At 48.7% G+C, this 25,275-nt stretch overlaps 1 protein-coding gene across 1 annotated transcript in view; it reads right to left on the bottom strand.

The window, feature by feature from the left end:
• Pcnx2 (pecanex 2) overlaps positions 1-25,275 on the bottom strand; it is a 123,428-nt gene that overhangs the window by 74,084 nt on the left and 24,069 nt on the right. The window contains exons 9-13 of the mRNA XM_041650116.1: positions 22,683-22,818; positions 14,007-14,152; positions 10,601-10,754; positions 10,441-10,473; positions 3,177-3,348 (exon numbers count right to left, since the gene is read on the bottom strand). Of these exons, the coding sequence (XP_041506050.1) occupies positions 3,177-3,348; positions 10,441-10,473; positions 10,601-10,754; positions 14,007-14,152; positions 22,683-22,818 (641 nt within the window). The remainder of the gene's footprint in view (positions 1-3,176; positions 3,349-10,440; positions 10,474-10,600; positions 10,755-14,006; positions 14,153-22,682; positions 22,819-25,275) is intronic.

The raw sequence follows: 25,275 nt of genomic DNA, 5'->3' as shown, positions 1-25,275 counted from the left end.
GTCCTCTCCTCCTCTCCTGACCCAAGGATGGGAATGACAAACAGAGCCCAAAAGTGTAGCATGAGGCAGACACCACCCCAAGAGGAAGTCCTGGGAGACGTTTCTCTACATTTTGACTGTAGCCCAGGGAGGGCCAGCCCCATGTGGTTCTGCCGGAGGTGCCACTGCATGTCATGTATATTTAACTCTTGCTTCTCTTGTCCTTCTACTGTGTGTTCCTCACTCTGGGTTTTCTTGGGTCCTCTCCAAAGGATGCTGAAGTCCTAAACTTGGCTCTTCTCACTGTGTCTTAGTTGCAGTGATAAAGTCAGGATCCTTGCAGGTCCCTTGCAACCCTAAACCAATGTGAAGAGTCTTCTTTAAAAGTGGGCAACTGGAACGGGGATGTGGCTCAGCCAGTGGAGTTCTTGCCTAGCATGCATAAAGCTTGAGAGGTTCAAGCCCCTGCACCTCAAAAAATTAAACATCGTGGTACATACATGTACGAGATCATAGTTGCAAGTTAAAGGCCCGCCTGGTTTACCTAGTGAGAATCCTGCCTCTAAATAAATAAATAGTAGCAACCACGAAACAGAACACTAGAAGGGGAGAGAGGAAAGGCAAGGAGAATGAAGTAATTATAATTAAAAAGAAAATACAAAAGGGCTGGTGAGATGGCTCAGTAGGAAAAGCCCTTTGTTGCTTAAACCTGACAATCTGAGTTTGAGTCCTAGAAACCATGGTAGGAGAAAACCAACTCCCAAGAGTGATTCTCTGAGTTCCACATAGGTGTTATGCTCTAGCATGGGACAGTATACACACCCACATACCCCGCACCATACACACAAATACACATACATACACAAACACCCCATTTATATACCACACAGACATCACATACATATACACATACCATACACACACCACACACACACAATACACAGATCATCATACACACACACACACACACACACACACACACACACAAATTTAAATAAAAAAAAATCCAACAGCAACGATGAAAAGGCCAAGTCTGGGCCCAGAGACACACAGGCAAAGGGAGAGAAGCTGTGCTGTCCCAGAGGGAAGATGCCCAGCTGGCGCCTTGCTCTTGGACTCCAGCTCCCAGCCTGTGAAGCCAAGTGCTGCTTCTGTTTTTCTTTCCAGCCCAGTTCTGACAGGACAACACCACAGCCCAGGAAGGTGGCTAGCAGGAAACCAGCCCCGGAAACCAGCATACACTTCTTCTCTCCGGCCAATCTTACAGTCCTTGCTTTCTCCTCTCCTAACTGATCCCTGGATGTGACAGTGGCAGCCGTCACATCACTAAGTCTCCTGGTGAAGAGGCTGCTCGAAGCACAGTGACCTTGAATTGACCTTGCCATCTCCTACAAAGTCAGAAAGGCCCTCTCAACACCCGCCTCTTCTGCTTTGTTCTCACACATTCCCAGTGTTTCATGCTCTGTGCAAATCAGTGCCTTTAATTCCCCCCCCCCTTCCTTGCCCATTGCTATTCTTCTAGTTCTCCTTTTATCTGAGGCACAGATATCACCGAGTCAGCTCGCGGATTATTTATCACCGTTTTCACCTGTCGCTGTGGAGGAGCAGACAATATGTATTAGGAAGTTTGAAGGAGAGAAATATATTTCAGGAGGGAGGTAAGAAAGCCATGTTCCCTGTCTCTTCCACACCCTGGAAGAAACAAAAGGATAATATCCAGCAGCCTATTTGGAGCACTGCTTACTGTGAAACAAATACCTCAGGCTTCAGTCAAGCCCTAATGAATTCTCTGGTTCTCTTGCCATGGAAAGTGGGGTACACCGGGAACTCAGGGTGCTGACTTTCTTGGAGTAACAAAGTAAAGAAAAATAAGAAGTGAGGCTGAGCAGGACTCAGGCATGAAAAGCAATTTGTTAATGAGATGTGTTAGGGCTTTGCTTCACAGGTCTCTCTTCCTTCCCTGCCTCTTCCTTCTCCCTCCCTAACCCTCCTTCTCCCTCCCTGCTCCTCCTTCTTCTTCCCTGCCTCTTCCTTCTCCTTCCCTGCCCCTCCTTCTCCTTCCCTGCCCCTCCTTCTCCTTCCCTGCCCCTCCCTCTCCTTCCCTGCCCCTTCCTTCTCCTTCCCTGTCCCTTCCTTCTCCTTCCCTGCCCCTTCCTTCTCCTTCCCTGCCCCTTCCTTCTCCTTCCCTGCCCCTTCCTTCTCCTTCCCTGCCCCTTCCTTCTCCTTCCCTGCCCCTTCCTTCTCTTTCCCTGCCCCTCCTTCTCCTTCCCTGCCCCTCCTTCTCCTTCCCTGCCCCTCCTTCTCCTTCTCTGCCCCTCTTTCTCCTTCCCTGCCCCTCTCTTCTCTTTTCTCCTCCCCTGTCTCTTCTTATTCTATTTTGGGGGATGTTTTTATTTTTGCTGTCTTTTTAAGCTAAGATCCCATGTAACTCAGACTGGCCTCCAACTTGTTATTTAGCCAACAGCAACAGTGACCTCCTAATCCTAATCCTCCTGCCAAGTGTTGGGGCCACAGGTCTGTCCCATCACGACCAGCACCTTCAAAACTCATTCTACAATTATCTATAAAATATTCTTCCTGAAGCAGCCAGCTCTGAGGGTCCAGGGAGCAGTCTGTGATTTATGAGTGGGAAGCCCTCCAAAACCTATTTTGCTCACTAACTTCTGGAGCGCTCCGTGACTACCTCTGTATCCGCAGTCACTCCGCATGCTTCTGTGTCGCAGGGATGCCGCTTCTTGGTTGCAGGTATCAGAGATCCATTCCAAGAATCCCATTGTTAAGGGCTAGGGAGGTGGCGTGGCTGGCGAAGTGCTTGCCTCGTAAGCATGAGGACGTGAATTCCATACCCAGAACCAAATCAAAATGAGACATGGGGCAAGCACTTGTAATTCTAGGTTCCGGGAGGTGGAAACAGCCCTAGTTTGCTTACTCTAAATTAATGAGAGACTGATTAAAATACAAGGTGGATAGTGCCTGAAGAATGACAGCTGAGTAGTCCAGCCCTCCCAACGCCCCGCCTCCCACGTTCTTATCTTGGGCTTCATAGGCTTCCGTAGACACAAGCCAAGAGGATAATACTTAGTTCTTCCCATCAGTAACCAAGTGTGCAGGCTTTTCCCATGAGGGGTGCCAAAGAAAAAGGGGAGACATACCTTCCCGTCCCAAGGCTCTTCCCCATAATCCCCAAACTCACTCACCTATTAAGTGGTCCCTGACTGATTGCAGGGTCTCAGGGGAGAAGAGCTTCAGGCCATATACGACATAGCTGGGAGGGTGCCTGGCTTTGGCCCCTGCATCAAGAAGCAAAATAAGGCCACACAGCATACAGAAATAGATTGGTCTGCTATAGGCTATGATTTGGTTGTGTCCCTAGAAAACAAATACAATTTCCGAGTTGTACTCATTGAAAAGAATCAGACACCACATGATACAACTGACACTACCCAACACCCATTGCCACCCCAACACCCACTGCCACCCCAACACCCATCCCCACCCCAACACCCATCCCCGCCCCAACACCCGTCCCCACTCTGCTGTAATTTTACAAGCTCAAAATACCAGGAAGAGAACATGGGGAGACAAATAGAACTAAAATAATGCTTCATGTTTATTTTGCCAAACCATAAGGGAATGTTGCCATTTAAGTCCAATAATATTTCCCTAAAAATGTAATTACCACCCCTGCCCCCTGAGAAAACCTGTCTAACGCAGCGCTTTCCTTGGGGGGCAGATTTCCATTCTCCTCGCTCTTTTCAGGTGCGAGGTTCCTTGAAATCTTTGTTAGTTGTGTCCATTTAACGTGGGTTTCCTAACAAAGCCTTTCAGACCTCATCCCGGTCCTCAAAATACTGCTGAAAGAGGGGAACTGCCCTTTCTTCCTTTCAGATGACTGTGGGAAATTAGGGGAAAGGTGGCAAATTGGCACAGTGGGTCACAGGGCTTGCTGTACAAGATGGACCAGAGTTCCGTCCCAGACACTCACATCAAGGTGAAAGGAGAAAGCCAACTCCACAGGGTTGTTCTCTGACCTCCACACGCGTGTGCGTGCACACACACATCATGCATACATGCTCAATAATAATAGAAGTTTAATATATTTTTAAATAAGGAATGGGATATTGTGGCACGGGCTTTCCAGGGCAAAACCCAGCAAAACTCCCACATTATTGAAATAAATGCACAATTCATAAGATTTGAGGAACCAACAACAACCAGGTGGAGAGTGTGCTCTGCAATTCGTGAGCCACCTTGTGCGCAAGCAGAGGGAGATGGGCGTGGTCTCAGACTGGTGTTTTTAGCCACAGCCTTGAATGTGCTGTATTTAGAAAGGGGATTTCAATGGACACTGCCTCCACAATAGGAAGGGTCCTATTCTAAGACCATCTTTCAACAGGACAATACCAGTGTCTGTCACGGAGACCGGCTGCCTTTGGTCCTGAGGCCAGGTTCAGTCTTAAAAAAAAATTGTTGCCTATCCTCAGCTGCCCAAGGAACTAACTGGGGACCTCGGCTTGGGCATCTGGGAGCCACTCTAGGTTCAAGTCTCTTGCCCACCCTAAAGTGGCTTCTTTAACTAAGAATTGTGCTTCCGTGCTCCCCTATCCAACCTTCCTTAATCCCAATCCTCCTTTTTCCCCAAGTTCCCCCCATTCTCCCCTTCTCCCTTTTCTCTCCCCATCTCCCCTTACCCCCATCCCACCCCATCCCCAAGATCTCAATTTTCTCCCCGGCAATTTTGTCTACTTCCCATAGCCAAGAGGACAACTATATGCTTTTCCTTTGGTTCACCTTCTTAGCTTCTTTAGGTTCGACCCTATCCTATAGCAATACTGACGAATATCTTGCATATCATCATAGAACCTTCATCTGGTGATGGATGGAGACAGAGACAGAGACCCACACTGGAGCACTGGACTGAGCTCCCAAGGTCCCAATGAGGAGCAGAAGGAGGGAGAACATGAGCAAAGAAGTCGGGACCACGAGGGGAGCACCCACCCACTGAGACAGTGGAGCTGATCTATTGGGAGCTCACCAAGGCCAGCTGGACTGTGACTGAAAAAGCATGGGATAAAACTGGACTCTCTGAGCATGGCGAACAATGAGGGCTGATGAGAACCCAAGGACAATGGCACGGGGTTTTGAACCTACGTAATGTGCTGGCTTTGTGGGAGCCTAGCCAGTTTGGATGTTCACCTTCCTAGAAATGGACGGAGGGGGGAGGACCTAGGACTTACCACAGGGCAGGGAACCCTGACTGCTCTTTGGGCTGGAGAGGGAGGGAGAGAGGAGTGGGGTGAGGGGGAGAAGAGTGGGAGGAAGGGGAGAAGGGTGGGAGGAGGGGGAGGGAAATGGGACGCTGGGAGGAGGAGGAAATTTGTTTTTTTTTTCTCCTTTTCTCAATAAAAAAAAAAAGTTTAAAAAAAAAATGTTGCCCTGGCAGGGAATTTTCTTCAGAATCCAAGTAGGTCATGGATTAATAAATACAAGAGAATTTTTCTTTGCATTAAAAAATAATAAGACCAAAGTCAGAATGAAATCTAAACGCCCTTACTGAGTAAACAGAAAATAAATCGGCTGGTATAAATAGCGGTGCAGTGTATTAGAGCTCACGCATGGGAAACATTTTCTCAAACTGACGTGGTTTAAGAAATACAATTAAGCAACTATCATTTGTTCTGGTTCTTTCTCCTATCAAAAGACTAATGGGCTGCAGGGATGGCTCAGTCAGTAAAAGTGTGCCGTACAAGCCTGAGGAACTCAGTTCAAGCCCCAGAACCCAATGTTTAGCGTGCCTACAATCTTAGTGCCAGGAAGGTGTGGACAGGCAGGTCCCCAGGGCTTGCTGGCCAGCTTGGTAAGCTCCAGATCAGTGACAAACTACTCCAAGCCCCTCATGCACCCCCCAAAATCAAAGTGGTCCAGTCCTTTGGCCTATAGATGCACATGTGTACACCTGTATACGCACAGGTGAGTGTGAACACACACACAGACACGTGCATTAAAATATATTCTCCGACCTTGAACAATATGAAACGCCCTCAGACATCTTTCAGGAGCTTCATCAGAAATGCAAACATGTCTTCCGTGTTGCTAGTTTACAAAACCAAACACAGCCTCTACAAAGGGCTTGCCTTGCTGCTATAATCATGCATCCTGTGTTTGGGGTCCCAGAGCCATTCTCAGCACAGCCCACAAGACACTCTATCCTCCCCAGGTCCCCAGAGTGCTCCCCAGTGAAATTCCAAGCTCCCCCTTTGCAAAGTGCACATCTGCACCAGCCATCAAAATCCCCAAGTCTTCAACAGGAAAAAATTTCACCCATTCCTCCAGCGAAAGCCAATTATAGTCTCTTAAAAGCTCATTCAGTTCCCTCAGTCCAGTCTGGTTAGAACCTAAACTTCCACAGTGGGTCCCCTGGCTGGGAGCATCCTTGAGGCTGCTGTCAGAATGGAATGCTGACCTTGGGTGCACGTGGGTTTCCCATCAGCCCCACCCAACATCAACACTGCAGCAGACTGTTCACAGAGCAGTTTTATAAAATTCATAGAGAAATGAGAATCCCAGGCGGGGGAGGGGGTGGGGTTAAGTGACCAGAACCCTGCTCACTTTTTACATGCAAGGTAGCTCATGAATTGCAAAGCAGACTCCTCTCTGAATTTATTTATTTATTTATTTTGGACCTGATGAATTGCACGTTGATTAACAAGATGTGAATTCTTGCCTGACTCCTCTCATTCTGGAAAAACTGCATTACAGGAGAAAATGCCTTTGCCTTATCCTTCTCTTCCTCATCAGAGCTTCTAGAGCCCAGCTCAAACCAGCTGAATGTCCTTGGCCATCCCAGTGAGCAAACTGACAACTGCAGTAACACAAGTAGATGCCTGACTATAGTTCACTGTGACTATAGTCACAGTGTCTCCCCGTGCCATGCCTTCTCCCTGTGACATGCCTTCTTGGATCCTGGGATGGTAGCTTGGTTAGACACTATGACTCCAGCTCAACATAGCAACATAAGGGTCATGGTAATGACAACCTCAAATTTATCTGACTCATGAGGTTTGTTTGTTGCTCGTTCCTCCCGATGGTCTTAGCATGTTTTATATCACATCCCAAAATCCATGCAGGGAAGGAATTGTATATGTGTAAGCGTGCTTGTGTGTGTGTAATATGTGTGTGTGTGTGTACAAGTTTGTATGGGTGTATACACACGTATAGAAGCCAATTCCTCAGTCACATCTCCATCTTATTTTATTTGATAAAGGGCGTCATTGAGCCTGGGGTTCTCCGATGGTCTTGAATTACAGATTTGTGTGGCCCTGTCTGAGTTTTACATAGAATCTGGGGGTGCGAGTCTAGTTCCCATGCTTGTATGGCAGCCACCTGACTGACTGAGCTGTCACCCCAGCCCCAAGGTAAGGAGTGTTTGAGGCCATGTAACAACATCAGCGAACCAGCAATGGTGACAGAAAGATACAGGATGGGAAGAGGTGATGGGGCACCTGGGGTGGGCTGCAGTGACCCTTCAGAGCCACACCCCTGCCCCAGGTTTCCGAGGGTGTTCCCAACACTACATCTTAATGCTCCAATTATGCTGCAGCTAGTGATCCTGATGCCGAATCTCCAATAAAAGATGCACCACACAAATCAATTACAAGGAACAGGAATTTAACAGGACAGCATCTGCCACCGTGATGACCACCAATTCGAACCCTTTCTTAATTATGACGAGCTAGCACAGACTAAAAATCAGTCTTAAACCCTGGATATAATTTTTTTAATTGCAAAATGGTGGGAAAATAGTTTTCCCTCATTGGAGAGATTTTTCAGAGCCCGTGTGTGTGTGTGTGTGTGTGTGTGTGTGTGTGTGTGTACGTGCATGCGTGTTTGGGGGTTTTTATGACAGAGGCAGGAAGGGTACACAGAGCACAGGAGGGTAAAAGGCACACGGCTATGGCCGACACCTGAACAGTGGACCCTGACCACTGGGGTACCAGGGCCAGAAGAAGCTACGTGTACCTAGGAGCTGGAAGATCCTGGGCCACTAGTGGGCAGTCTAAGTGAGCCCAGACTCTCCCCCAAATCTAACTCTAGGTTATTGGGCTGCAGCATAAAGGGCACCTGAACCAGAGGAATAAGAGCAGTCTGGCTTCATACACAGAATTTCCACGTGGGGACATGGAAATAAAAGCCACAGTGGGAAATGAACTCACACCTGTTAGAACGGCATTTACCACAAAAGGGAAAGATAAGTTTTGGCGAGGACATGGAGAAAGGAGACCCCTTGTGGTGCACGAGGAATGGTTCTGCCGTTAAGGAAAGTGAGAAGTTCTTTAAAAAGTACAAACAGTGGATGGGAGCCCCTGCCTTGAAAGTAAAGGACTTGGGTTTGAAACACCGGGACCCACATAAAAAGTGGATTGCAACAGGGGATACGCAGCAGACAGCAGAGCCTCCAGCTACCCTCGAGCATACAGCAGTGGAAACACTACAGAAATCCGGCCTCAAGCGAAACAGAAGGCAAGGGCCAGCATCTGGATTATGCTTTGGCGTCTACATACATGATATGCTCCTGAACATGTGTGATGTGGGATGCCCCTCAATATGCTGTGAATGTTTTATTACCATTGGTTAATAAAGAAGCTGCTTTGACCTAGAGCAGGGAAGAATATAGGTAGGCGGGAAAACTAAACTGAATGCAGGGAGAAAGAAGGTAGAGTCAGGCCGAGGCCATGTACCTGCCAAAGGAGAAAGACACTGGAACCTTACTGGTAAGCTACAGCCTTATGGCAATACATAGATTAAGAGAAAGGGGTTAATTTAAAATTTAAGAGCTAGGTAGGAATACGCCCAAGCCATTGGCCAAAGAGTGTTGTAATTAATACAGTTTCTGGGACTGGGAAGTGAAAGTGCAGTGTCTGCTTGCACATGTGTGTACTTGGTCATGCACCTGTGTACATGTGTGCACACGCATGCACATACACACACACACACAGAGAGAGAGAGAGAGAGAGAGAGAGAGAGAAGCTGGAAAGATGGTTCAGCAGTTAAGAGCTCTTGCTGCTCTTCCAGAGGACGTGAGTTCATTTTCCAGCACCCACATCAGGCCATTCGACTACTTAGAACTCCATCTCTAGAGGATTGGATGCCCTCTTCTGGCCTCAACAGGCATGTATATACATGTTGCATACACTCACATAGATGTACACATACACACAAATAAGTACTTTTAAAAATACAAGCCAGGATGTGGCGGCACACACCTTTAATCCCAACACTCAAAGGGTGGAGGCAGGTGGAGCTCTGAGTTTGAGGCCAGCCTGGTATATAGAGTGAATTCCAGGACAGCCAGGGATACAGAGAAACCCTTTCTCAAAAAAAACAAACAAACAAAAAAACCAAAAAACCCCCAATGAAACAAAGATAAAATAATAATAATAATGTGACACATATATATATATATACATATACATACATACACACACACACATGAAATACTATTTAGCCTTGCAAAGCATGGCAGTCCTGTCATGTGTGAACAGGAATGATCTTGGAGAACACTGAGCAAAGAGAAATACATCAGGCATGGAAGGAGGAATACCGATGACCCCACTCTGGAAAATGACCAAGTCTGAGTCACAGCAAAATGAGCAAAGTGGTAGGAGCTAGGGAACAGAAAGCAGGTAGGGAGGGCAGGTAGGAGGGAACACAGAGTCAGGCACATGGGATCAGTGAATTTTGTAGATCTGTTTCATAGTCCAGTGATGGTGCTATCATCAATAATTACACAGGGTGCTCTTGGAAATCAAGGAGAATGCGCTGTAAATATTCTCATCAGAAAAAGTATATGATATGACAGACGAATGAATTTGAATTAATCCCTCCACCCTGTATATGTGACCAGATTATAACTCACCCCCAAAATATATGTAAGAGTGTGTTTGAACACACACAGTTTATGCCTACATACTAAGAACACGTGAGGAGCAATTGCTAGGTGTCAGCCGGTGTTTGAAGCAATTTACATGCAATATTCATTCAATCCCCATCGATGTTAATCAGATTTATTGGCACATAAGGAAAGTGGGAAACATAGAGGACTACCATGATTGCTCAGCATCAGATAGGCAAGGGGATAAGTGGGAAGCAAAGTCAGGCAGACAGATGGCAGCCTGTGGACCATCCAATCAAGCCGTGTCTTTTCCTATAAGAGCCCGGAGAACAAAAGTGACCTGTCACACAGAGTCCGCCCCATGCCTGAGCTGCCCCTCCTCCAATGCCAACACACCAAGCACTTAGATCCAGCCAGAGCTTTGTGCCATGCACTTGGGTATCCATCCACTGCTTCTACTCCTGCATCCAAGATACAGACACAGAAGCAAATGTGACCCTTTGAGTAGACGTGAGCATCACCCTGTTTCCAATGCAAGCGAATGAGACAAGCTACGGGCCTGCACTTACGTGTATTGGTGAGGCGGGGTCAGGTTGGACGCTCTAAAACACAAACCAGAGGGCCTGGGTCACCTTGTGATTGTAAGGCTTTGCTAGTGACAGTAATACACACCCACACACACCTGCCCCCTATCTCCCACCCTGCCCCACACAGAGGATGGGTTCTTGCCTTGAGCAGGGAGTACTGGCAGCTGGCCATGACCACGCAGAAGAGCAGGACCCACAGGTCTCTACAGAAGCCACGGTTCAGCGTCAGAAAGCCCAGGAGGGAAACCAGGACGCTGAGCAGAATCGCCACCACGTTCTCCTTCACATCCTCAGTTCTGTGCAAAACACACAAACAAGCACAGACTGAGACCTCCACCCCTGTCGTTAGTGAGGCAAGCTTTCCTGCACTCACCTTCAGACTGACTGACAGCCAGCTCAGAGGGGCTGTGTTGTGCCAGCCCCTGCATCAATTCAGTCTTGTGCTACTCAAAAAGGTCCTGATGCCGACTCTAGGTGTTTGTTCTTGGAATAAATGACACAGGACCCCACTGACTTCCCTGGCCACTGCACTGGCCTCCCTAGGAGGAGGCGGCCCGTGATTTCAACTACAGCCTGGAATGTTTCAGAACTCCATCGCTCCTCTCAGAGAGGGCTGGGGAAGACTGCATTGACATCAGGATAACTGTTTCCAGACCGATCTCTGAAGTTGGTTTGCTGACCCATTCCAGGAACAGGAAGCTTCAGAGGGAGATATGACCCCTCGCCCCCAAGCCGGACAGTCCAAGGAGCCTCACTGGGTAAGCTGTGAGTCTACAGTCTTGCTGGGTGATTTGTTGTGGCGTCCTCCATGAGATAGAAGATGCAGTGGGGCCCTCATCCAGACATGAGGTCTTATCAAGTGAAAACATGTCCCGGGCCCTTTAGAGCATTGTTAAAAGGGGGGCTGATGAGATAAGTCAACCAACCAAGGTAGGGAGGTAGTAGGGGAGGGGCCTAAAATAGGAGGGGCTGAAAGAGGAAGAGAGGTAACGAGTCAAAATACTACGGATGGCCATGGAAGGACTGAGGGGTCAGTCGGCCTGTTGGGGGAGGGTACAGGCTAGCTATAAAAGATGAGCAAGGATGGGACCATGACTTCAGAAGGATGTGACCTTGACAGGACACCAGATGCACAGCAGAACATTGGGGGCCTGGCCAAAATGGAGATGGGGGGTTGGTGCAGCAGAGGGGAGACACGGGTCCTTCACGAGAATTCTAAGTACATTTCATAACTGAGCAGTGTTTACCCACGTACAATCTGCCTACCCACTAAACAGTGATCTTCTAGGTAGGGATATTTGGCTACCTTGTCCCTCGAGACAGTCACGAATCTTTTATTTTATTTTTAATTATGTGTATGCATGTGTCTATGTATGGGTGTCTGCACACGTGTGTACAGGTGCCTATGGAGGCCAGAGGAGGATGTCAGATCTGAACCCAGGTCCTCATGCTTTGTCCACTGAGCAATCTCCCTAGCCCTGTAGCCACAACTTCTGACATTAGTGGTGTCCCTCTGTGTCTGGGTCCTCTGCCTTGGGACCCGTTATGTTTGCTCTTGTTCCCTATGAAGTCAGACACCATGGCTGTGGCATTCACTAACACCTCAGTGCACAGCAGAAGCCTGACATGGGGCTGGTACCCAGCAAACAATTGATGGAGAGATGAACAGGATGCTGAGATAAAGCAGAGATTGCAGCTTCTTATTTTAGATGCTGATAAACAAGACAGTGGAAGGTTTGGGTGCTTTTCAAAGGGTAAGGGTGGGACAGGAGACAAGAGACGCGGCTGCAAACACCTGAGAAGGAAGGGGACAGCTGGAGGACCAAAAGAGAAGGGGAGGCTGCAGCCATGGGTGCCAGGAAGCAACCATGTCAGGAGACAAAGGAATTGAGGATGGGGTTCACAGCACCGGGTGAGGGCCTCAGTCTAGGGGTACATAGTATGGCTACCTCTGTCCCCACAGTGCACAAGCTCAGCTCATCTCCTTCCTGGACAGCCAGGCAGCCCATCTATCAATCACACATCCTTCCTTCCTTCCAGTGCACAGCTCAGCTCAACTCCTTCCTGGACAGCCAGGCAGCCCATCTATCAATCACACATCCTTCCTTTCTTCCAGTGCACAGCTCAGCTCATTTCCTTCCTGGACAGCCAGGCAGCCCATCTATCAATCACACATCCTTCCTTCCTTCCAGCTTTGCGCTCTTGCAGGCCAAGCTTTCCCGCCCATTGGAGCTTCAACGACACCTCCCACTAAGTACCTTTGGAAATAAAAACTCAGATGTCGTGATACACAAACCCATGGGGAGGGGAGCGCAATGGGTCAGCAGGGAAAGCGCTTGCTGTCAAGTTCAGTCCCTGGGACCCACGTGGTGTAAGGAGAGAAAAGACGCCTGCGGGTTGTCCTCGGGCCTCCACATAGGCATGAGGCAGGCAGGCATGGCTACATGCAACACACACACCTATAAAGAGATTTGTTTTCATATGAGGGGTTAATACAACCTATTCCGTTCTACAGAAGAATAAAGTAGTAGTTTTTTTTTTAAGGCCTCATCTACCAGAATACATTATCTTAGATCACCAGCCATGTATTCCACGTTCTGCTCACGTGCAGGCCCTAGGGTAACACGTTATTGTTAGCAAAGTGATTACAAGGCTATTCCCTGACTTGTGGGTGCTGAAATTTACTGCTGTAATTTTGCAAGACTATCGGTTTTTGGTGTGTTTTTTTTTTCTCCGCTTGTGATCACACCATTTAAGACATGCTGCACCATTACGGTAACAAGCAGTCACTGGGGGACAGACGGCAGATAGACAGCCCTGCCACTGCCCCAGAGGCTGGCACTGAGCTCCGAACAGACCCTGCTGTGTGAGCCTTAACGATCATACCATCCATTTTTAAACCACTCCCCACCAGAACCACAGCCTCTGAAAATCCTAATATTGTGCCCCCCTCCCCAGTTTTGACAGGGAGCCCACAAACAAGCAGTCCCCACTCTAAGATTATCTTCATTACCAGAGCAAACTGGAACCTCCCTGCCGTGCCTACCCAGGCTCCACATCTTCAGCCACAAAGCGTTTTATTCTAGGGGGCAATGAGGGAAGGGCCTAAAGGAGAGCAGCATCAAGTTAGTGTACAGCAGAGAGGAGAGAGAAGCAGGAATCCAAGCTGTGGAGGACAGGTAAACATCACCCCACTTTTCCTCCCCTCTGTCCCAGGGCCGCAGCTGGTCAGGCAAGGCCGGCCTCCTGCTCCAGAAACTGCGCATGTCTACTAGAACAAGGCCCGGCGTGAGCAGACCAGAGCAGACTGTTCCCCAGGCAAACCTGCAAGCTAGTCCATCCTGTCCAATCATCACTTCCCATGACAACTGTGAAATCCAATGTCTAATCCACCGGGGTTCATAGGAAAGTAGAGTAGGGTGTGAGCTGGAGACAACCCAGGGAACCTTAGCAAGCAGACATGCGCATTCTAGGGGCGGTGGAGTATGAGCATGCTCCTTGGTGTCCTCCCTTGTCTTCTGGCCACGCCCATGCCCATGAGCGCTTACCGATCCAATAGCGCCAACAAGGTGAGTCGGTCATACCAGACTTTAATCCACTTCCCAGGGAAAATGATGAATTTGTAAAACTGCTCTCGGTTAAACCTTCCTTGTGCCGAGGATCGCGACAAGTCTTCCAGGTCCTGGCTCACGTGCTTTGCGCCCCAGAGACAGAACACACGAGAGGCAGAAAAGAGGGTTACTGTGACATGCCCTTGTCACAGAAACATCCCAGAGTTTAAAAGCACGAGGGCTGCAGAGAGGGCTCAGCGGCTAAAAGTGTTGTCTGTTCTTGCAGGATTGGGGTTCAGTACCTAGCACCCCCATAGAGCCCCATTAACTGTTCAGTTCAGAGGTTCTGAAGCCCCAAGTTTCCCTCTAGTACTGAAACAACATCTAAACCAAGACACAAAAAACATGATCAAATTCTGAAACCAAACTATTTTGTTTAAAAGGCCCAGTCTAAGACATGAATAATGATTAAATCACACCAATTCCATGAGGATGCTGTCGCCGAGATCCTGGAGCTCGCCGCTTAAAACACTTCTGTTCACTAAGTCAATCATGCCTGGGAAATAATTACTGTGTAAAACAAGAGTAGAAGGGAAAGATTTTAAGTGACTTAATTTTTAAATTGTTATTAAATATAATGCTGAAGTAAACAGCCGAATTTCACTTCAATTGCTCAGTCAGCAAGGTGTTTGCTGCAGAAGTATGAAGACCCAAGTGTGCCCCCATATGTAAAAAGTCAGTCATGATGGTGTGTGCCTGTAACCCCAGCACAGCGGAGGTGCCGATGGATGGCTGAGGCTCACCGATCAGTTTAGATCACTTGGTGAGTGCCAAGCCACAGAGAGACCCTGTTCAAAAACTAGAGAATGACTGGTTAACCACAGCTGAGGTTGATCTCTGGCCTCTGCACATATGAACATGCATGTGCACAAACACTTGTGTGCATGTGTCTGAGTGTGTGACTATAAGTGGGTGCGCCTGTGTGTGCGTGAGAGTGTAGGTGGGTGCACTTGTGTGTGTGTGTGTGTCCGTGAGAGTGTAGGTGGGTGCACTTGTGTGTGTGTGTGTCCGTGAGAGTGTAGGTGGGTGCACTTGTGTGTGTGTGTGTGCGCGTGAGAGTGTAGGTGGGTGCACCTGTGTGTGTGTGTGCGCGCGTGAGAGTGTAGGTGGGTGCACCTGTGTGTGTGTGCGCGTGAGAGTGTAGGTGGGTGCACCTGTGTGTGTGAGTGCATGTTGGTGCACTTGTGTGTGTGTGTGTGTGAGTGTGTGTGTGTGTATGTGACTGTAGGTGGGTGCACTTGTGTGTGTGTGTGTGTGTGTGAGTGTATGTGGGTGCACCTGTGTGTGTGTGAGTGCATGTGGGTGCACTTGTGTGTGTGTGTGAGTGTGTGTGTGTGTATGTGACTGTAGGTGGGTGCACTTGTGTGTGTGTGTGAGTATATGTGGGTGCACTTGTGTGTGTGTAAGCTTACGTGGGTGCATGTGTGTATGTGTATCTGAGTATGTGTGTGAGTGTACATGGGTACACATGTGTGTGTATTTGAGTGTGTGAGTGTAGGTGGGTGCACTTGTGTGTGTGTGTGTGTGTGTGTATGTGTGTGTGCACACATACATGTATGCTAGTTCTTCAGAGTCTGCATCTAGAGAAGACTTAAAAATAAAGCAGGAAGCAGAAGGGGTGACCAAATAGTGACCTCGTAAGGAACAGGAGTTTGGAATAGGAAACTAAGCAGAAGGTGGGGTGCCCTCCACTGCCGTCCCAGAAGTCTGGGACCCCAGCATTCAGTGAACTACATCTACTTTGTGGTCAGTTCACCAGGGGGCTGCATGGAAGAGTGCCGGCCTCAGGCTGGGTGTGGGGGAAATGAAATTCACAGCTCTCCTGAGGCTTCGGGACCCCTGGGGCCCCTCCTCCCACCCCTGCAGGTTTGTAGCCCTTATTCACACTATGTGGATGCTCCAAATCCCTCAGAGAATTTACCTTAAAGCATCTCTTCACACCTAGCAGAAACAAAAATACACTTTAATCTGGAAGCGTGAAGCTTCGATGGGCATCTCAAAGAATCACACAGATCAAAATCCAAGGCAGGAGCGACACAGAAACAAACAAAAACCATGCCAGCCTATGCTAGGGCCCATAGGCTGTCAGACTCCCCCCCCCCCACACACACACATACACACACACACACACATACACACATACATACACACACATACACACACACACATACACACATACATACACACACATACACACATACATACTTACACACACATACATACACACACATACACACACACACATACACACACACACACACACACACACACACTGGGTGAGTTTGGGAATTGCAATCATCAATTTCAAGGACAGTTGCTGCTATGTAAGAACCTAGTATGTGTTCAGAGTGACCCAGATGCTCCTTCATAGAAGCCTGCAGAGGCTGCCTTCCCTGCAGCATCAAGGGGGACTTGGTAACTCAGCTTAAGGACCAGGACGCTACCCTGAACATAGAGTCCTGATGCATATATAAGGCATAGGAAAGGAAAGCCACCCTGTCCCAAGGATAATACCCAAGAGCTAAAGGGCAGGGGATGCAGTGGGGCTGAGACCCTCGGAGCAACATATGATCTGGGTTCTTGTCTTAGGGCTTCTACTGCTGTGATGAAGCACATGACCAAGAAAGAAAGTTGGGGAGGAAAGGGCTTACTTTGCTTACACTTATCATCAAAGTAAGTAAGGACAAGAACTCATACAAAGCAGGAACCCAGTGGCAGCAACCTGGAGGCAGGAGCTGATACAGAGGCCCTGGGGGATGCTGCTTACTGGCTTGCTCCCCGTGGCTTGCTCAGCCTGCTTTCCTATAGAACCTGGGCTGGGCCCTCCCCCATTGATCACTAAATGAGAAAACGTCCTACAGGTTCACCTACAGCACAATCTTATGGGGGCATTTTCTCAATCGAGGCTTCCTCCTCTCAGGTGACACAAGCTTGTGTCAAGTTGATGTAGAACAAACCAACACAGCTCTATTTCAAGACACAGTGCCATCTTGGAAACCACCTGGTGCTGCATCAGCAGGAATTTGTGCAAATGGTCATGGGCCTGACATTGCAGCAAACCTTACGCTCAAGGGTCTTAGCCCGGATGTCCATTGCTACAGCATGGGCAAGAAATACATGCGCCAGTGACTCAGCGTGCTGTTCTGGTGATGTGGGGTCCAAGGGTGCTGCATGTACTGGCCAAGGCTAGGAGGAACTAAAAGACCCCAAAGGAAATGGACTGAGCCTGGGGCTCCACACATGTGTAGCTGAAGGGAGCAGAAGTCTGAAGCCAGCCTGATCTGTAGCCAGGGCTACACAGAGAAGCCCTGTTTTCAAAAATCAAAAGCTAAAAACAAACAAACAAACAAAAAGAATAGAACTTTAAAAAAGTGCTTCCCCCACCTCTATGTTCCTTTTTACAAATGTACATATTCAGCAGGAGGCAGAATAGCAGCCTTTATTCCCCCGTGGAACAAAACCACAAAATACAAGCATTTTATATTTAACTTAAAATAGAAAAGACAGTGTGGTGGTCTGAATAAAAATGGCCCCTGTAGGCCCGTAGGGAGTGGCACTATTAAGAAGTGTGACCTTGTTGGAGTAGGTTGGAACTTTTTGGAGGAAGTGTGTCACTGGGGGACAAGGGGTGGGGTTCTGAGGTTTCAGAAGCTCAAGCCAGACCCAGTGTCACTCTCCCTGCTGCCTGCTGGTCCAGAATTAGATCTCTCACCTCCTTCTCCAACACCACGTTTGCCTGCCTGCATGCTGTCATGCTTCTAGCCATGATGATAATGGACTAAACCTCTGAAACTGTAAGACAGTCTCTAATTAAATATTTTCCTTTATGAGAATTGCCGCTGTCATGGAGTCTCTTCATAGCAATAGAAACCCTAACTTCTCAATGGATTTGGCTGAGTAACAATAAAACTATGGTAAATTAGTACTTTATGTGACTGTATACTCACAGGTCCTGTCTTTAATTATACTTATGTGTTTGTGCACCACGGTATGTGTGTGCAGAGGTCAGAGGACAACTTGTGAGAGTTGCATCTCTCCGTCCACGATATGGGTCCTGGGAATTGAACTCAGGCCCTCGGGCTTTGCTGTGTGAGCCTTTACCACCTAAGCCATCTTGCAAGCCCCACTTAAGAGTGAAACAAAGGGCACTTATAGCTGTATCTAATCAATCTTTGCAATCTCTGTTCAGCCTTAGTTTCTGCTGGAACCAGGATGCCTCTGAGGCTTGTTAGTGCCTCTAACATCCTCAAAGGTCCCTTCACCTCCAGCTCTTCCGCCTTCCCAAGCTGTTTCAATATAATTGGGGAATCTTCTGGGAGTGTGAGAAGTGGAGGCCCTGTGAAGGCCTGGGTTGGGAGGGACCAAGTTTCTCAGAGTACACATTCTGCAGAGGCTGCCTGCACCAGGGCTGCAGTGAGAGCTGAGCACAGGCCTTGAGGTGCAGCTGAAAGAGCTCACAGACCTATCTAGGACCTGCGTGTGACAACAGCCCACAGCCAAGGTCCGAAAATGGTGCAGTCTCTGCTGGTAAGTGGGGCAGAGCCAGGCAGACGCCGCACCCACATCCACCATACTGGATTTATTTATTTTTATTGACTGTGTTTGGGTGTTTTGCCTGCATGTATATCTGTGCACTCTGTGTATGCCGGGTGCCTGTGGAATTGAAGAAAGGCATTTGTGAGCAGTCATGTGGGTACTGGGAATCTATAAGAGGAGCTAGTACCCCTAACCACTGAGTCATCTTCCCATCCATCACTGATTTATTTTTTTAAGTTAGCATACAAGATATTGAATATCCTTTTGGCATATCCAACAATGTGATTTTCAGTGGTTCCCCTCATGCCTCATTTCTTCCTCCCCTGTTCTTCTCCTCTTTGTGTCCTATTGGTCCTTGTGCTGACCCCCAGTCCTTCCTTACCACCTGTTTGGTCCCTCTCACGCTGTCCTTTAGTTTTGTGACTAATACCCCCTCCACCCACATCTAAATATTAGACACTGGAATTTGCTTATGAGAGAAAATGTGTTATTTATGTCTCTGAGTCTAGTTATTTCACTCAATAATTTCTAGAACCATCCATTTTCTTGAAATTTTCACTTTTTTATAGATACATAAAACCCTATTGTATGCATGTACCACACTGTCATTATCTCTTGATGAACCCCTCAGTTGTTCTGGTCCCAGCTGCTGTCACCAGGGAAGCGATAAACAGGGCTGAGCAAGAGTCTCTATGGTGGGATGTGGAGTCCTTTGGGTCCACGCCCACAGCAGAAATAAGTGCTCTTTTTAAAATGTTTAGTGTTAGTGTGTGTGGCATGGGGTGGAGTGGGGGGTATGCAAAGGTTACTGCAGGTGGGAGCATCAAACACCCTGGAGCTGGAGTTACAGGAGGTCGGAAGCCATGGATGCTGGGAACCGAGCATGGATCCTACGCAGAAGCAGTGTGTGTTCTTAAATGCTGAGTCATCTCTCCAGCCCCTACTTCTAATTTTAAAGGAAACTTCCACAGTGACGTCCTGTACGTGTGCCCTCGTTTGCATGCCCGCCAGCAGGGAAGCCTTGCCATGTTTCCTGGCAGCCATCCTGACTGCGGTGAGGTGGGTCTCAGAGCAGTTTTAATTTGATCACTAGGGATGTTGAACACATGTTAAAATCGTTATTGGTCATTTGTGTTTCTTCTTCTGAGAACTGTCTGTCCTTTCCATTAATTCCAATAGGGTATTATATGACTTCTTTGAGAAATTTTTGCAGAGCCATCTTAAAACCAAATATAAAACCATATTAATTTTGCAAAGGCGAGGCACTTTAGAAGGAATGGAGGTGTTGCCAGGAGGAAGGCAAACGTGAGGCTCAGAAATTTCACATGACCTTGAGCTTATCCCCTCTGCAGTCCTCTCCTAAGTCCGAGCCAGAGGAAGTTCACTCTTCTTGGAAGTCAACTCCAAGAATTCCTTCCCCTAAAAAGCCTTCCCTGTCCCCTACTCCCTAAGGCCCAGGCAGCCATTGCAGCTCATAGGCAGGCCTCTGTCTGTGTCCAGCTTTCCCTGATGCTGCTGCCTGGGAATCCTCACTCCCGTTCCCTCGGGCCTCTTTAAAGCTTGCCTGGATGACTAAACAAACATTAACAAAGAATGTCTTAGTAAAATAATAGAAGCCTTCATGTTTGCCACCCTTGACATCCCCCAAACAAATAGCAACAACAAAAAACTCTTCCAAATTAAATATTTAAGAAGCTTTGTATATTAGTCAGTAAATACAAAGTTATCATACTTTTTAAAAAGCAGTTATTCTCAAAACCAGGAGAGGTGAGGCAGAAGAGACAACTATGCTCTTGAGGGATCCATGCATCCAAACCACCGAAGGTCACTATGGCGATAGGAAGGGATTTCTACTGCATTTGGGAACGTGTTTGAGACAGCAGAATGCAGTAACGTTTGCAGAGGGTTGTCTGCCAGCTGCATCATTCAGACAGCCCTCTAGTGATGTTTCATGGGAAACTCAGGGTGAGCTCTGACTCACGAGGAGAGACAGGCCTTAACGCCTGCTGCTGGGGCTGGGGAGGTGACTTGGTCAGCGAAATGTTCATCACTCCAGCAGGACACTTGCGTTTGACTCCCAGAGCCCATGTGAAAAAAAAAGCAGGCATGAGTGGTGAACATTTGTAAACCCCAGCACTGGGAGGCAGAGATGGGTGGATCCCTGGGACTTGCTGGTCAGCCAGCCTGGTTTACTTGGAACTTCCTGGGCTGAAGAAAGACCTTGTGTCAAGGGAGATTGACGGCGTTCCCGAGGATGACTCCAAGTTTGACACCGGAGACTGTCCTCCAGACTCCAAACACACAAGCTCATATGTAGACCTGCATCCGCAATACATCCTCCAATATGAACACATACATGCACACACACACATGTATGCACACACACACATGCGCACGCGCACACCCAAGGCTTTCACAGCAGCCGCTCACAGCGATACTGGCGCACACATGTACGCACACGTGTACACATATGCACACACAGAGGGACATGCACACGCACACACACACAGAGGCACATGCACACACACACACAGAGGCACATGCACACACGCACACACACACAGAGGCACATGCACACACGCACACACACACACAGAGGCACATACACATACACGCACACACACACAGAGGCACACGCACGCACACACACACACAGAGGCACATGCACACGCACACACAGAGGCACACGCGCGCGCACACACACACAGAGGCACATACACACGCACACACACAGAGGCACATACACACGCACACACACAGAGGCACATACACATGCACGCACACACACACAGAGGCACATGCACACGCACACACACACACAGAGGCACATACACACGCACACACACACAGAGGCACATACACATGCATGCACACACACACAGAGGGACATGCACACGCACACACACACAGAGGCACATGCACACACACGCACACACAGAGGCACACGCACACACACAGAGGCACATGCACACGCACACACACACACAGAGGCACATACACATACACACACACACACACAGAGGCACATGCACACGCACACACAGAGGCACACGCGCGCGCACACACACACAGAGGCACATACACACGCACACACACAGAGGCACATACACACGCACACACACAGAGGCACATACACATGCACGCACACACACACACAGAGGCACATGCACACGCACACACACACACAGAGGCACATACACACGCACACACACACAGAGGCACATACACATGCATGCACACACACACAGAGGGACATGCACACGCACACACACACAGAGGCACATGCACACACACGCACACACAGAGGCACACGCACACACACAGAGGCACATGCACACGCACACACACACACAGAGGCACATACACACACACACAGAGGCACATGCACACGCACACACACAGAGGCACATACACACACACACAGAGGCACATGCACACACGCACACACACACAGAGGCACATACACATGCACGCACACACACACAGAGGCACATGCACGCACACACACACACAGAGGCACATGCACACGCACACACACACAGAGGCACATACACACACACAGAGGCACATGCACACGCACACACACACAGAGGCACATACACACACACAGAGGCACATGCACACACGCACACACACACACAGAGGCACATACACATGCACGCACACACACACAGAGGTACATGCACGCACACACACACACAGAGGCACATGCACACGCACACACAGAGGCACACGCGCGCGCACACACACACAGAGGCACATACACACGCACACACACAGAGGCACATACACACGCACACACACACAGAGGCACATATACATGCACGCACACACACACACAGAGGCACATGCACACGCACACACACACACAGAGGCACATGCACACGCACACACACACAGAGGCACATGCACACGCGTGCGCACACACACAGAGGCACACGCACCCACACACACACAGAGGCACATGCACATGCATGCGCACACACACAGAGGCACATACACATGCATGCACACACACACAGAGGCACATGCGCATGCGCACACCCAAGGATCACAGCAATACTGGCGCACACATACCCGTGGGGTTTCCGACTGTGTCCTTCGAGCCACCATGAGCAGCAGCTGCTGCTGAAGGGCACTGACTGCAGGGTCCCCCGAGGACGGATCTGGGCTGTCTGAAGTGGTGGTACTGGAAGAGCTGAGAAGAATCTCTCTGAGAATGGGGGAGAACAATCCTTTGGTGACCATCTTGCATTGGGATGCATTTATTTATTACCCAGAATCACGAGGAGGGTGGAGATGTCCAGCACAAGAAGGGACCATCTGATCCTTAAAATTCTCTATAAAGAGCTAAAAATTCTGCATGGGAGGCTAACCGTAGGCACAAAGCTTCCAACATTAACTGTGAACTTGGCAGGGTTTAGACTCACTTAAGAGACACACTTCTGGGTGTAATAAGAGGCTGCTAGTTCATTTCCCGACCAGCCAGCAGCTCAGACCCAAAATAACCACACAGAAATCTGTATTGATGACAATACTGTTTGGCCAATAGCTTAGGCATATTTCTAGCTTGCTCTTATATCTTGAACTAACCCATCTCCATTAATCTGTTAATCACCACGTGGCTGTGGCTTACCAGGTATAAAGTTCTGGTGTCTGTCTCTGGCAGGATTACATGGCTTCTCACTTGACTCCGCCTTCTTTCTCCCAGTATTCAGTTTAGTTTCCCCCACCTACCTCTGTTCTGCCCAGCTATAGGCTCAAGCCAGCTTTCTTTATTCATTAGTGGTAACCACAGCATACAGAGGGGAATCCCACATCATCTGGGCATGTCTGTGAGGGAGTGACTGGATTGGGCTAAGGCAGGTGGGAAGACACACCCTGAGTATGCCTGCGTTGCCTTAACATCTTGAACTGAATAAAGAAAAGAAGGTAAAAACACCAGCATTGACCTTTCTCTACTTCCTGACTCTGAATGTCACATGACTCCTGCAACCACGCCCTCCTGACCAGGATGGAGCATACCCTCAAACCGAGTCAAGGCAACCCTTCCTTCCTTAAGTTGCTTTTGCAGGATGTTTGATCACAGAAATGGGAAAAGGAACTATGACATTATGCTGGCTCCCCAACCCCAGTTTTCTCTCTGCATCACTCCTATGGACACCACAAAGTTTACACACAAGAAACGCCTCTGTGGTAGCAGGAAGGTCCTCAGAAAAGTGGCCTTTGTGAAATGGCTTAAGTCTCTATCTGAAATGAAAGTTCCTTGATAGGAGGGGGCAGAAACTCAGAGATTTGATGCGTGAGAGCTGCCCTGGAGCTGAGAAACTAGATTACATTGCAGGTGAGGGAGGTCATGTCTGCTGACACAGGGGCAGGAGTCAGGAGAGACCCACACCCCTGCATGGGGAGCTAGTAGACAGCCTCTCCGGCTGGTTACTACCGTGCCATGTCAGAAACAGCTCTGCTAGAGGCACGCCTGCCAATCTTCCTGCCAAGCAGGACTCTAAGGAGGGGCCATGCATGGACTTCATTCCCCCATATTATTAAGCATGCTTTTATTGCAAAATAACATCCTTAACACGGGGTTAGGGCTGGGGCTCAGGGACTATAGAGTGTTGGCCTGGTGTGCAAAGCCATGGGTTCACTTCTCATCATTGCACGGGGAGACTGGCGTGGCACACACCTATAATCCCAGTGCTGTGAAGGTGGACTCATGAGCTTCAGAAGTTCCAGGTCATCCTGGACTACATAGTGAGTGCCAGGCTGGCCTGGGATACGTGAGACCCTGTCTCCAAAATAAATATTGGCCAGATGGATGGCCCAGTGAGTAAAACCGCTTATTTAGATCTCTAGGCCCTTCGTGGTAGAAGAAAAACTAGCTGCCCCTGCCCCCTGACCTCTTCACACTCCCCCAAAATAATCAAAATGACTTTTAAAGTAAGTAAACAAATAGCTTTTGTGAGTAGACAGTTTAATACCTTATGTTAGAATCTAAGGGTTGGTTTTATTTGTTCGTTTTTTTGTTTTGTTTTGTTTTTTTTAGTTTATTGATGCAGGGTCTCACTGTGTAACCCTGACTGGCCTGGAATTCACTATGTAGACCAGGCTGGGCCTCAAACCCACAGATTCCCCTGCCTTTGCCTCCTGAGTACTGGGATTACATTTGCACGCTATCACGCCCAGCCTTGGGTGAGTTCTAGAACAAACAGAAGTGGGTCTAAACCACTGTTGTTCTGCCGACTTCCCTGACTTTGCTCGCGTTGTTCTCCCCCTGCGGATCTATACCTGGACGAGAGAGGTGTTTCCCTCCTGGGGAACGGGAGAACTAGACTGGACGGAAATGTCCTGTTGAGTCCCCTAAGCAGGCACTTGGTGAGACATTCTGGTCTCTGTTGCCTCCCATTGATGGGGAACTTGACAGGTAGCAAGATGGCTGCCAGCCTTTCCTAGATAAGGCCTTGGCTCCGGTGGCAGATGGGAGGAGGGTCAAGCCTGCATTTGTCTCATCGCACAGACTCAAACAGTAGGTCCGCTTCTCCCTCAAGGGACCTCTTTCACTGGTGTTGGCTGAGCCCTTATCACAGACATACAGTGTCACCTGTGCTGGCTCTTCTGCAGCCTGGAGGGACGTCTACCTCCGACGGATCTGCCTATGCTCTTCCTCTAG

This window comes from Microtus oregoni, unplaced genomic scaffold, assembly GCF_018167655.1.
Source record: "Microtus oregoni isolate MIOR12 unplaced genomic scaffold, Mior012 000004F_ref0000308, whole genome shotgun sequence".
Lineage (NCBI taxonomy): Eukaryota > Metazoa > Chordata > Mammalia > Rodentia > Cricetidae > Microtus > Microtus oregoni.
Note: the sequence above shows the minus strand (reverse complement) of the source record. Positions and strands in the feature narration are given on the sequence as shown.